At 47.3% G+C, this 13,165-nt stretch overlaps 1 protein-coding gene across 1 annotated transcript in view; it reads right to left on the bottom strand.

Moving 5' to 3' along the window:
• Window positions 1-13,165, bottom strand: part of LOC132382623 (A disintegrin and metalloproteinase with thrombospondin motifs 7-like) — a 205,884-nt gene that overhangs the window by 115,608 nt on the left and 77,111 nt on the right. The window contains exons 7-11 of the mRNA XM_059953029.1: window positions 11,825-11,974; window positions 10,721-10,864; window positions 8,687-8,831; window positions 7,672-7,764; window positions 4,142-4,287 (exon numbers count right to left, since the gene is read on the bottom strand). Of these exons, the coding sequence (XP_059809012.1) occupies window positions 4,142-4,287; window positions 7,672-7,764; window positions 8,687-8,831; window positions 10,721-10,864; window positions 11,825-11,974 (678 nt within the window). The remainder of the gene's footprint in view (window positions 1-4,141; window positions 4,288-7,671; window positions 7,765-8,686; window positions 8,832-10,720; window positions 10,865-11,824; window positions 11,975-13,165) is intronic.

The raw sequence follows: 13,165 nt of genomic DNA, 5'->3' as shown, positions 1-13,165 counted from the left end.
TTGCTTTCCTTTTGTGCCTCTCAAAGTCCAACCCTGGATCCTTGTTGTGAGAGGTGGGAACAGGTAAGGCCATCAGAGCTCTGGTCAAACTGTATAGGCCAATCCATTGTACATCAGAGCTCTGTTCAAACTGTATAGGCCAATCCCCTGTACATCAGAGCTCTGGTCAAACTGTATAGGCCAATCCACTGTACATCAGAGCTCTGGTCAAACTGTATAGGCCAATCCCCTGTACATCAGAGCTCTGGTGAAACTGTATAGGCCAATCCACTGTACATCAGAGCTCTGGTGAAGCTGTATAGGCCAATCCACTGTACATCAGAGCTCTGGTGAAACTGTATAGGCCAATCTCCTGTACATCAGAGCTCTGGTCAAACTGTATAGGCCAATCCACTGTACATCAGAGCTCTGGTGAAACTGTATAGGCCAATCCACTGTACATCAGAGCTCTGGTCAAACTGTATAGGCCAATCCACTGTACATCAGAGCTCTGGTGAAGATGTATAGGCCAATCCCCTGTACATCAGAGCTCTGGTGAAACTGTATAGGCCAATCCCCTGTACATCAGAGCTCTGGTCAAACTGTATAGGCCAATCCACTGTACATCAGAGCTCTGGTCAAACTGTATAGGCCAATCCACTGTACATCAGAGCTCTGGTGAAGATGTATAGGCCAATCCCCTGTACATCAGAGCTCTGGTGAAACTGTATAGGCCAATCCCCTGTATATCAGAGCTCTGGTGAAACTGTATAGGCCAATCCCCTGTACATCAGAGCTCTGGTGAAACTGTATAGGCCAATCCCCCTGTACATCAGAGCTCTGGTGAAACTGTATAGGCCAATCCACTGTACATCAGAGCTCTGGTGAAACTGTATAGGCCAATCCCCCTGTACATCAGAGCTCTGGTCAAACTGTATAGGCCAATCCCCCTGTACATCAGAGCTCTGGTCAAACTGTATAGGCCAATCCCCCTGTACATCAGAGCTCTGGTCAAACTGTATAGGCCAATCCCCCTGTACATCAGAGCTCTGGTGAAACTGTATAGGCCAATCCACTGTACATCAGAGCTCTGGTGAAACTGTATAGGCCAATCCCCCTGTACATCAGAGCTCTGGTCAAACTGTATAGGCCAATCCACTATACATCAGAGCTCTGGTCAAACTGTATAGGCCAATCCACTGTACATCAGAGCTCTGGTCAAACTGTATAGGCCAATCCACTGTACATCAGAGCTCTGGTCAAACTGTATAGGCCAATCCCCTGTACATCAGAGCTCTGGTCAAACTGTATAGGCCAATCCGCTGTACATCAGAGCTCTGGTCAAACTGTATAGGCCAATCCCCTGTACATCAGAGCTCTGGTGAAACTGTATAGGCCAATCCACTGTACATCAGAGCTCTGGTAAAACTGTATAGGCCAATCCCCTGTACATCAGAGCTCTGGTCAAACTGTATAGGCCAATCCCCCTGTACATCAGAGCTCTGGTGAAACTGTATAGGCCAGGGGTCAGCAACCTTTACCACTGAAAGAGCCTCTTGGACCCGTTTCCCACAGAAAAGAAAACACTGGGAGCCGCAAAACCCGTTTGACATTTAAAATGAAATAACACTGCATACAACGTTTTTTTTTGCCTTTATGCTATGTATAAACAAACTATAATGTGTTGCATTTATGAAATTGATGAACTCCTGCAGAGAAAACGAAATTACATTTCTGCATGCAACAAAAACATTTTGAACTCCGAAAAAAAGACGTTGGGTTGAAAGTTACTTTTAAGTAAAATACTCAATGTCTATTTGAGTCCTTCTTGTATTTATGAAAAACGCCGAACTTAAATTTTCCGCCAGCAGCAAACCAAAAATAACGTCAGCCAGCTGTCATCCTGAAAAATGAAAGGACTATTTCACTGAACTATGAAAAAATATGAATATGAGTAAAATAATAGGCAATTAAAATATTTATCATACTTGGTTAATGGGATTTCTGCTCCTGGACCTCAGCGCACAGCGTCTGCACATCAGGGCTGTATGATGTCACCTTCATCTTTACACAGGATCGCAAGCTGTCATCTGTGAGGTTTTCAATATCACTCCATTTGTGTTTCTGAGCAAGAACGGCCTTCTGACGGGCAACATCTTCAAGGTCTGCTGTCAAGCGTCTAAACTTGGACACCCATATGTCTTTGTCGGCTATGTCGGCCAGTTCCATCTCAAGATCAGGTTGACTCACACCTGCCAATGCAGTCGTATTCAGTAGGGAAGGATCGATGCTTAAGGGAGTGACCGGGAAGGATAATGTGTTTTTTTCCTCTCTGAACTCACAGAAGCGTTTCCCAAACGATGTTTGCATTGCGATGATTGCAGAATGTAAATACTCCGAAATTATCATGTCGTGACCTTGTTTGAACTCTCTCAAATTGGGGAAGTGAGACAAAGTGCCTTTCTGTAAATCTCTGGCAAGCACTGTCAACTTGCGCTCGAATGCCAAAACATCCTCCAACATGTGCAGGGCTGTACGTCCTTTCCCCTGAAGAGCTGTGTTCAGCGTGTTCAGGTGCGCTGTCATGTCTACCATGAAGTGTAGCTTTTCCAGCCACTCTGGCTGTTCCAGCTCAGGAAAGGTGAGCCCTTTGCTGCCCAGGAAAGTTTTCACTTCTTCCAGACACGCGACAAAGCGTTTCAGCACCTTCCGTCTGGACAGCCAGCGATAAAAACACGTTGTAGCGGTGTCAGTAAACTGCAGTCAAAGATAGCTTTATTCGAACTAAACAGCCTTGCTTTTAAGCCTCCCTCAACCCAGCCCCCATGGACGCAGATGCTGCAAAAGACGCGTACTCACAAACCCCCGTAGGCTATCTCCCTTAGCCGGAATGCCGGCTAATTGTGAGCCGTTTCGGATGTGGCAGGAAATGTACAAGATCACCATAATTACATTTCAAAAGCTAACAAACTAACATAAAATACATTTTAATTAAATACTGACCAATTATTTCCCAAAGCCACAGGGAGCCGCAGCACAGAGGTGAAAGAGCCACAAATGGCTCGGGAGCCGCAGGTTGCCGACCCCCGGTATAGGCCAATCCACTGTACATCAGAGCTCTGGTCAAACTGTATAGGCCAATCCCCTGTACATCAGAGCTCTGGTGAAACTGTATAGGCCAATCCCCTGTACATCAGAGCTCTGGTCAAACTGTATAGGCCAATCCCCCTGTACATCAGAGCTCTGGTCAAATTGTATAGGCCAATCCACTGTACATCAGAGCTCTGGTGAAACTGTATAGGCCAATCCACTGTACATCAGAGCTCTGGTGAAGCTGTATAGGCCAATTCCCTGTACATCAGAGCTCTGGTCAACCTGTATAGGCCAATCCACTGTACATCAGAGCTCTGGTCAAACTGTATAGGCCAATCTCCCTGTACATCAGAGCTCTGGTGAAACTGTATAGGCCAATCTCCCTGTACATCAGAGCTCTGGTGAAACTGTATAGGCCAATCCACTGTACATCAGAGCTCTGGTGAAACTGTATAGGCCAATCCCCCTGTACATCAGAGCTCTGGTCAAACTGTATAGGCCAATTCCCTGTGCAGTGGATACAATGGATTACAGAAACACTGATGAACTCCGACCAGACCATCGACTGTGGACAATGGAGACGGGAGGTCATCAATAACCCACATTCCACTGGGAGCTAAGGGCCCAAGAGGAAGAAGTAGCTTTCTTCTTGTCCTTGTGCACAACAATTGCCTCTGAGACATTTCCCCTTTTGCTAACTGAAATAGCAGCAAATGTTTTGAACATCTGTAAGTGTGCAGTGGTCCACTTTGTCAGAAAGAATGAAGGAAGGCCTCACATATAAACTCATATATGACAACCCCATTAACCTCATACATGGTAACATAGCCGTACTTTGATAATAAATTGACTTTGATGTAAGATTGAAGATTGTTTAACACCTGTTCTAGTAGACACACGTCAAGGAGAGTGAACGGTTACTCCAGATCCAAGGCAGCACAAAAGAAACGCAATGAGATAAAGAATACAATAATAAAAAGAAACTCAATACCTCAAGTCCCTGAGCCCTCCATTCAAGTATCTGAACACCACCATTAGGTTGATATGAGGTGAGCAAGCAAGGTCTTACGTGGGATTGTTGCAGTGTCTCTCTGCGCTCTGTGTTCCTGCCCCACAGGTTCGGCTGCAAGATGACCAGGAACTCCACGCTCCCCACTTTCCGTCTGTCGTCTGAGGGTGCTGGAGCGTGGGTACACATTGTCCATCGAAGCACCGCTGCAAGAGGACAGTGAGAGGTAAAATGGGAGATTATCCCTCGTTATCTGGCATGGAAGAGTCTTAGCACACAACACAACCCAGCTTAAAATCCGGCCACTGTCCGTACGGAGTTTGGACATTCCTCCCATAACCGCCTGGTGTTCCTCTGGGTGCTCCAGATTCCACAGATGTACGTATTAGTAGGCTCATTGTACGGTTAAACAGGAAGGATGTCGGTGGCTTCTTGCTCTGGCTTAGGAGTCAAGAACTGAAAGCTAGCAAGAAAAGGAGAAGGCTATGAATTCTGGAATCCTTCGCAGCCAGGGCATCGGGGAAACTCAGTAGTTCAAAATAGCCAAGGCTGAGGTCAGGAAATGGGGAGGGGAGACATGGCAGTGTAGCATGATGTGATTGCAGTACAGGCAACCTGGATTCCATTCCTGTCGCTGCCTGGTAAGGAGTTTGTACATTCTCCCTGTAACCGTGTGGGTGCTCCGGTTTTCTCCCACAGTCCAAATATGTACTGGACTAAAAAGTTCATTGGTCACGTGTGTAATTTGGCACGGAAAAGTCATTGGGTATATTTAAAGCAGAGCTTGATATGTTCTTGATTAGTAAGGGCATCAAAGATTACGAGAAGGCAAAAGAATAGGGTTGAAAGGGAAAACAATTCAGCCATGATAGAATGGTAGAAACAGATTTGATGGGCCAAATGGTGTAATTCTTGTTCAATGCCCAATGGTCTTATGGCTTGGGTTCATTGGCTGGAAGAGCTTGTTACTGTCTGGATCTCCAAATAAATTATTGGAATTTCAGACTCCTATTCTGCTGATACATCAACAATTCTATGATCTATGAACATGATGATGATAAGTATTCGTTTTATTTTTCACATGTATATTGAAACATCAAAAACAAACAGTGAATTGCATCGTTTGCATCAATGTAGTCGAGGATGTGCCAGGAGTAGTCGGCAAAGAGTCACCACGCTTCTGGTGCCAACGTAGACCACAAGACCACAAAATATAAGAGCAGAATTAGACCACCTGGGCCATTGAGGCTGCTCTGTCATTTCATCATGGCTGATCCATTTTCCTTCTCAGTCCTAAACTCCTGCCCTCTCTCTGTATCCCTTCATGCCCTGACCAATCAAGAATCTGTCTACCTCTGCCTCAAATATAACCAATGACTTGGCCTCCTGTGACAAGTTCCACAGATTCATCATCTCTGGCTGAAGAAATCCCTCCGCATCTCCATTCTAAAAGGACGCCTCTTTTCTGAGTCTGTGTCCTCTAGTCTTTGAGAGCCCACAACTTACTAACCCAAAGCTGCTGGCCTTTGGAATGTGGGAGGAAACCGGAGCACCTGGAGGAAACCCATGTGGTCATGGGGAGAACATACAAACTCCTTACAGAGTCTCTTCTGCTTTAAAACAAGCTAAAGTACTTCAGTAGGCACAGTCCCAACAACACTTGCATTAAGGAAATTACAGGAGATGGAGACATGAGTGAAATCAACCGTGATCCAGAGGTTTGACCCAAAACGTTGATAATTCCTTTCCTCCCACAGATGCGGCTCGATCCCCTGAATTCCTCCAGCAGACTTTCTTCTGCTTTAACAATACTTCACTGGTTGTGACATCCTGGGGTCGTGAAAAAAATGATAAGAACAAATGACGCTCTTTTCCTTTCTTCTCAAAGGGAGAGACTGAACAGTGAGGCTTTCATATTCACTAGTGATTAGAAGAATCACACTCGAAATGTGTCGCATTGTTAGGAGGCTTCACGAGGATGCCCAGAGGATTCTTGCTCAGGCTTGGGAATCAAGAAAAGCAAAGGGCTGTGAATTCTTGGAATTCCTTGCCCCAGGGCACTGGGGAAAATCATTTGTCCAAAGCATCCAAGATTGAAGTCAGTAAAAAAGGGGGCGACATGGGGACATAGTTGACAGCACAACACTATTACAGCACCAGCAACCCCGCCTGTAAGGAGTTCGTACATTCTATCCGTGACTGCGTGGGTTTCCTCCGGGTCCCCTGGTTTCCTCCCACATTCCGAAGATGGGCAGGTTGGTAGGTTAATTGGTCACATGGCTGCAATCAGCCAATGCAGCCTCATTGGGTCAGAAGGATCTGTCACTGTGCTGTCTCTAAATATAAAAAAGGGGCACAAAATGCTGGAGGAACTCAGCAGGTCAGTCATCGTCTGTGGAGGGAGATCTTTTGGGCTGAGATCTTTTATCAGAACTCATTGTCAGGATTTCTGATGAAGGGCCTCAGCCTGAACCATCGAATGCTTATTTCCCTCCATGCAGTGGAGCTAGGAAGTTTGTGAACCCTGCAGACTTTTCTCTACTTCTGCATAAATATGAACTAAAATGCGATCAGATCTTCACATAAGTCCTAAAACTAGACAAAGAGAACCCAGTTAAACAAATAGCACAAAAACATTCTATTATTTATTTACTGAGAAAAGTACTACATGTATTTGCAGGAAAGAGCATGTGAACCCATGGGGTGATGCCTGCTACAAAAGCTACTTGGAGTCTGGTGTTCCAATCAATGAGATCAGACTGGAGGTGAGGATTGTAGAGGTGCCCTCCCCCGTATAAAAAAGACACAGAATGACAGGTTACTGACTGACCCTGCTCTTCTAAAGAAAGATCTGTTTATGTGCACCATGCCTCGGTCAAAACAACTTTCAGAGGACCTTAGAGGAAGGATTGTAGAGATGCATGAAGCTGGAAAAGGCTGCAACAGCATTTCTAAAGACCTGAGTGTTCATCAGTCCACAGTAAGAGAAATTGTCTACAAATGGAGGAAATTCTGTACTGTTACTACTCACCCTAGGAGTGGGTGTCCTGCAAAGATCATTAATTTGATCATCACAGCCCTCCCCATCATTGAGCACATCGACACAAAGCACTGTCGCAGGAAAGCAACACCCATCATCAGAGACCCCCACCATGCAGGCCATGCTCTCTTCTGGCTACTGCCATCAGGAAGAAGGTACAGGAGCCTCAGGTCTCACCTCACAGTAATTGCCCCTCAACCATCAGACCCCTGAACCACAGAGGATAACTTCACTCACCCCAACTCTGAACTGTTCCCACAACCAATGGACTCACTTTCAAGGACTCTTCATCTCACGTTTTCAACCATTATTGCTTATTTATCTCTTTTTTTATTTGCACAGCTTGTTCTCTTTTGTACTCTGGTTGAATGCCGAAGTAGGTGCTGTCTTTCATTGTTTCTGTTATGGTTATTATTCGATCATTGATTTATTGAATATCTCTGAAAGAAAATGAATCTCAGGGTTGTATATGGTGACCCGTGTGCTTTGATAATTAATTTACTTAGAAGTTTCTAATCGATGTGTGATGAAGAAGTGGATCAGCCCATACCTTGTTGTCTGCACACTTCGTACCGTCCACAGCAGCGTCGAGCTTGGAATGGCAAGTGTTTCCCACAATGCACCACAGGGTGTTGCAGACGTTCTGTTTGGAAGAGACGCAGAGGGAATTACCTCGCTTCAAGCAACAACTCGCAGCTCAAAATGGATATAAAATTCTAGTGATTCGGGCTTTTTGCCAACACCGCCCCCCCGCCCAGTACATGTCTTTCACTATCCAAGCCAAACTGTGTGACTCTCTGTCATATGAGACATCATGAGATAGAGGAACAGAATTCAACTGACCTGCCCATTGAGTCTGCTCTGCCATTTGCTCGTTGCTGTCTTATTACCCCTCTCAACCCGATTGTCTTGCCTACTCCCTGTAAACTTTTGACACTCTGACTAATCAAGAACCTATCAACCTCCACTTTAAATATACCCAATGACTCGGCCTCCACAGCTGCCATGGCAATGAATTCCACAGATTCCCCACCCTCTGGCTAAAGAAGTTCCTCCTCACTTCTGTTCCAAAGGGATTATATCTTGGCCGTTCCTTTTACTCTTCCTGACCTTCTCGGAGAAGATACAGGAGCACGAAAGTCTTGACCATAGAAGCAGAATTAGGCCAATCAGCCCATCCAGTCTGCTCTGCCAGACTCACTTCCCTGCTGCAGTCAGACTCCTGAACCGACCACCTCTTTCACATCCCACATTTTCCGATGATTAACCCTACCCAACTACTCTCCAGCCTCTGCACCATTCTAAGGCCTTGTGTTCATTTCTGTATGTATTGCTGTCTTTATAATCACTATCTACACTCTTCACTCTGTGAGCTTCTTATGAGTTGCACCTTGGTGTTTGTGACAATAAACTGATCTGCACCTGCTGTGACTTCCCACTGACTGGAACCCTCAGGGCAGAGGGAGGTGAAAGGCCGAGGGCAGAGGGAGGTGAAAGGTCGAGGGCTGAGGGAGGTGAAAGGCCGAGGGCTGAGGGAGGTGAAAGGTCGAGGGCTGCAGGCTTACATCCACGTTATCGCAGAACGCTGACTTGGCTCCGTACTGCAGCCGACACTGGTGATTGGCATCATACAGCACCCCCGGTGCTACTGAGGGCAATTCGATGGCTTCCTTAGCAGGCCGATCGTCCAGGCAGAGGCCCCAACCACGGCTGGAAATGACAACCAGACAAAGTTAGAACCGTGTGTGGAAATAACCAAAAACAGCCAGAGAGGCCAGTGAAAACACAAAGTTCAACATCCATTTATTATCAAAGTATGTATACAGTATGTCACCTTGAGATTTGTCTCCTTGCAGACAGCCACAAAACAAAGAAACACAATAAAACCTGTTTAAGGAAAAACCCCACACAATATACCTGGAGGAGCTCAGCAGGCCAGGCAGCTTCAACGGAAAAGAGTAAAGGTCGAGGTTTTGCGTGCCGAGGTCATTCATCAAGACTCAGTCCTGGTGAAGGGACCTGGCCTGAAATATCGACTGTTTATTCCTCTCCATAAATGCTGCCTGACCTGAGTTCCTGTGTGTTGCTATTTAATTTATGTGTTGTGTGTTTGGATTAAGTTTACCGTGTTGTGTATTTTTGTCCAGAGGAATGTTGTTTCACTTTGCTACTTACATGTACTGTACTGTGCAAAAGTCTTAGGCACACATATATAGCTGGGGTGGCTAAGACTTTTGCACAATACTGTAGTAATTTTATGTATTGCTCAGTACTGCTGCCACAAAAAGAAACAAATTTCATGACAGATGTGAGTGATGATAAACATGATTCTGATCTGGGTCTCTATTGTGGACTGAGAGTGGGAAGGGGGCAGGGAAAGGGGAATCATGGTTTGGCAAAAGGGGAAAGGAGAGGGGAGGGAGGGAGTGGGAAGCACCAGAGAGACATTCTGAAATGATCAATAAACCAAGTGACGCTGACTGGCATCTCAGGGCTGCGTGTGTCTGCACCCGCGCTGCCACTACCCAGTCCCTGGCACTTCTCTGCCACCTGCCCCCCACCCTCCTGTGGCATTCCACCCTCGTTATTCCAAACAACCATTGCTCCCGTCAGATTTACAAACTCTCTCTCCACATCATGTTGACAAATACAATGCCGTGCAAAAGTCTCAAGCACAACCATAATTCCCCTTTCCCTAGCTACACTTATTTGTGCCTGAGACTTTTCCGTAGTACTGTATATGGCTGACCTCCAAGAGGACCACAACCCTGTCGTGGTTAAGAGCTGTGTGCCTCAATGACCCAGTGAGCTATGTTGGCTGGAGCCAAGGCGTTATACTTTGGCTGGTAGGGTTATCCATGTCAAACAGGTCAAAGGACAGGGGCCAGACTAAGAGTGGTCCACCAATCCTCCGGGTTCAGGGGTTCAGCTCAGGGCCAACAACCCTGACTGGTCAAACAAATTGTTACGGAAACAGCAGTGAAGAGTCTTCCTACACCTGAATGTGACGGTATTCCGGAGTCTCCACCCGGGACTTGCATGGCTGACAGTGAAAACCAAGAGGAAGCTACTGGCACGATGAAGGAAGCAGCCCTGGACACCACCAGAGATGGTGGACCTTCATCATGGCCCTGGACACCACCAGAGATGGTGGACCTTCATCATGGCCCTGATCACCACCAGAGATGGTGGACCATCATGGCCCTGGACACCACCAGAGATGGTGGACCTTCATCATGGCCCTGATCGCCACCACAGATGGTGGACCTTCATCATTGCCCTGATCGCCAGCAGTGTAAGGGGCAGTAAGTAACTGTAAGGTTATAAGTATATCGCGAGTGACCATAAACTTTGGGTCTCACCCTATCAGAGAGATTCTCCTTCTGTCCATCCCTCCCACATCTTCTTTGCAACTCTTCTCACTTCCCCAGTTCTGATGAAGTGCCTGAGTCCTGAAACATTCCCTCTGTTTCTCTCTGCACAGATCTGTTGAGTGTTTTATAATCCTTGTCCCGAACGGTGACATCAGAGGCCAAGGATGAACCAACCCACCCACCACCTCCACAGGTAACAGCGGGTTCACAACGCAGGGCACTTACTCGAGGAAGCGGGTGATATACTCTCTGCTACACCGCGACCAGGTGAGTGGGCTGGTGTCGTACAGCAGCTGGGGAGACATGATGAATGGCCTCTTCCCAATGGGCTCGCAGTCATTGCCGGTCCCGTCGTGCTGGATCCCAAAGCTGTACAAAAGATCCCGGGAAACAGAAGGGAAGATGAGTTGTAGCAGGAGGCCAGGCAAGGTGGCACCTCAACGGCATTCTGCAGATCCTCACCAACTTACGACATAAATGTGCATCACGCCAGCACGCTAACACACGACTATACTGTATGGTACAAGAAATGCACTGCGGAAGACAGGAAGGCTCCAAAATAGTTAGTCAGAACTTCCCAACACAGCACAGGCACCAGGCTACAAGCCATCAAGGACATATATACAGAAAGATGCCAGAAGAAGCCCAGTAACATCATGAAGGATCCCACCCACCCTGCTCATGGACTGTTCGTCCCACACCAGCACTAACAGACTCAAAGCAGGGAGGCTGATCAACACCTCCATCCACTAACTCAACCCACCAGTGCTTTGTCAGAGTCACCTTATGAACAGACACTCCTGTATCGAGCGTCACTTTACCTACATTTAAACAGTCTACCTATATAAAATAACCTTATGCATTTATGTTTATTGTGTTTTTATGCTCACTGTGTTTTCTAAAGCCACACTGGACCCAAAGTAACCATCACTTTGCTCTCTTTTACACTCATGTACATCTGGCCATGCAGCTCACTGTCTCTACAACTCCCAGGGCAGAAGAGAAACCTCCCACACAACAAAGTTGCTCAGGGGAGACCCTGACCCTGGTCACAAAGGGTGTGAGAACATTGGTCTCAACATTCCTGAAGATCCACCTTGGGCCCAACGTACCAATGCAGCAGGAAGGAGGCACGCCAGTGGCTATACTTCATTACGAGTTTGAGATTTGGTATGTCACTGTACTGTGAACAGCATTGTCACTGGTATGGAGGGGCCAGTGCACAAGATTGCTAAAGCTGCTGAGGGTTGTAAACTCAGCCAGCTCCATCCAGGACACCTTCGAACAGCGATGCCTGAAAATGCAGCGCCCAGCCAAGCCCGTACTTACTTGTGTCCGAGTTCATGCGCGACTGTGAAAGCGAGGGGGAGGCCCGTGTCCTCGTTAATGCTGCAGCTCCTGTGCGGTTGGCACATCCCGGAGACATGCGACAATCCCAGCGTCTCACACGGGCGGTTCATGCCAGCACACACGTCCTTCCTGGTCAGCACAAGAACAGCAGCGGTCAGAACCCCTACCTACAGGCTTACAAAATGTTGTCAGAGGCGTACAAACTTATGAGGGGAAAGTGGGCTTTTCCCACTGTGACTATAACAAGAGGCCATGGGTTAAGGGTGAAAGGTGAAATGTTTAAGGGGAACGTGAGGGGGAATTTTTTTCACTCAGAGGGTGGTGAGAGCGTGGAACGAGCTGACAGTAGAAGTGGAGGATGCAGTTCAATTTCAACATTTAAGAGAAATTTAGATGATGGGGAAGGAATGGAGGGCTATGGTCTGGTTGCAGATCAAAGGGACTAGGCAGATTCAGAAGGAATGGGCAAAGGGCCTGTTTCTATGCTACAGTGTTCTATGACTCTAACTACATCTTCCGCCTCAGGCACAGCAACGCCTGGCAGTGCAAACACTTGGTGACAGGTCTAGGATCCCACCAACTGCAGATTAAGATCAGATCAGATTCAGATTAATTTATCACATGGACATCAAAACAGACAGGGAAATTAACGTTAACAACCAACACACCCGAGGATGTGCTGGGGGCAGCCCGCAAGAGTCACCACGCAACCAGCATAGCATTCCCACAATGCTCAGCAGAACACAGAAAATGCCAAGCAATGAAACGTCTCATTCCTGCCTCTATCCCACCCACTCACACACAATCCTCTAATCCCAGGAGGCACCGACTTCTTTGGCCTCTGGTGGACTGTTAGACTTGCAGGCATGGGGCCTTCGACTTCCCCAGCGAACTCAGAGAGGTTTGCAGACTCAGGGTTTTGACCATTGAGCCGCAACTTCTGGACTTCTAATTGACGTTCAGGCCTTGATCCGGGCCCGATTGACCTTTGGCCTCTGGCGGACTGTGGGATTGGGCCTTCGACATCCCCAGTGGACTCAGAGAGGTTTGCAGACTCAAGGTTTTGAGCATCGAGCTGCAACTTCTGGACTTCTAATTGACGTTCAGGCCTTGATCTGGGCCCCTGATTGACCTTTGGCCTCTGGCGGACTGTGGGATTGGGCCTTCGACATCCCCAGCAGACTCAGAAAGGTTTGCAGGCCTTGATCCAGGCCCCTGATTGACCTTTGGCCTCTGGCGGACTGTGGGATGGAGCCTTCGACATCCCCAGTGGACTCAGAGAGGTTTGCAGGCCTTGATCCGGGCCCCTGATTGACCTTT

The sequence above is a fragment of the Hypanus sabinus genome, chromosome 28, assembly GCF_030144855.1.
Source record: "Hypanus sabinus isolate sHypSab1 chromosome 28, sHypSab1.hap1, whole genome shotgun sequence".
Classification (NCBI taxonomy): domain Eukaryota; kingdom Metazoa; phylum Chordata; class Chondrichthyes; order Myliobatiformes; family Dasyatidae; genus Hypanus; species Hypanus sabinus.
The sequence above is the reverse complement of the archived record's forward strand: the minus strand, read 5'-3'. Positions and strand labels throughout refer to the sequence as shown.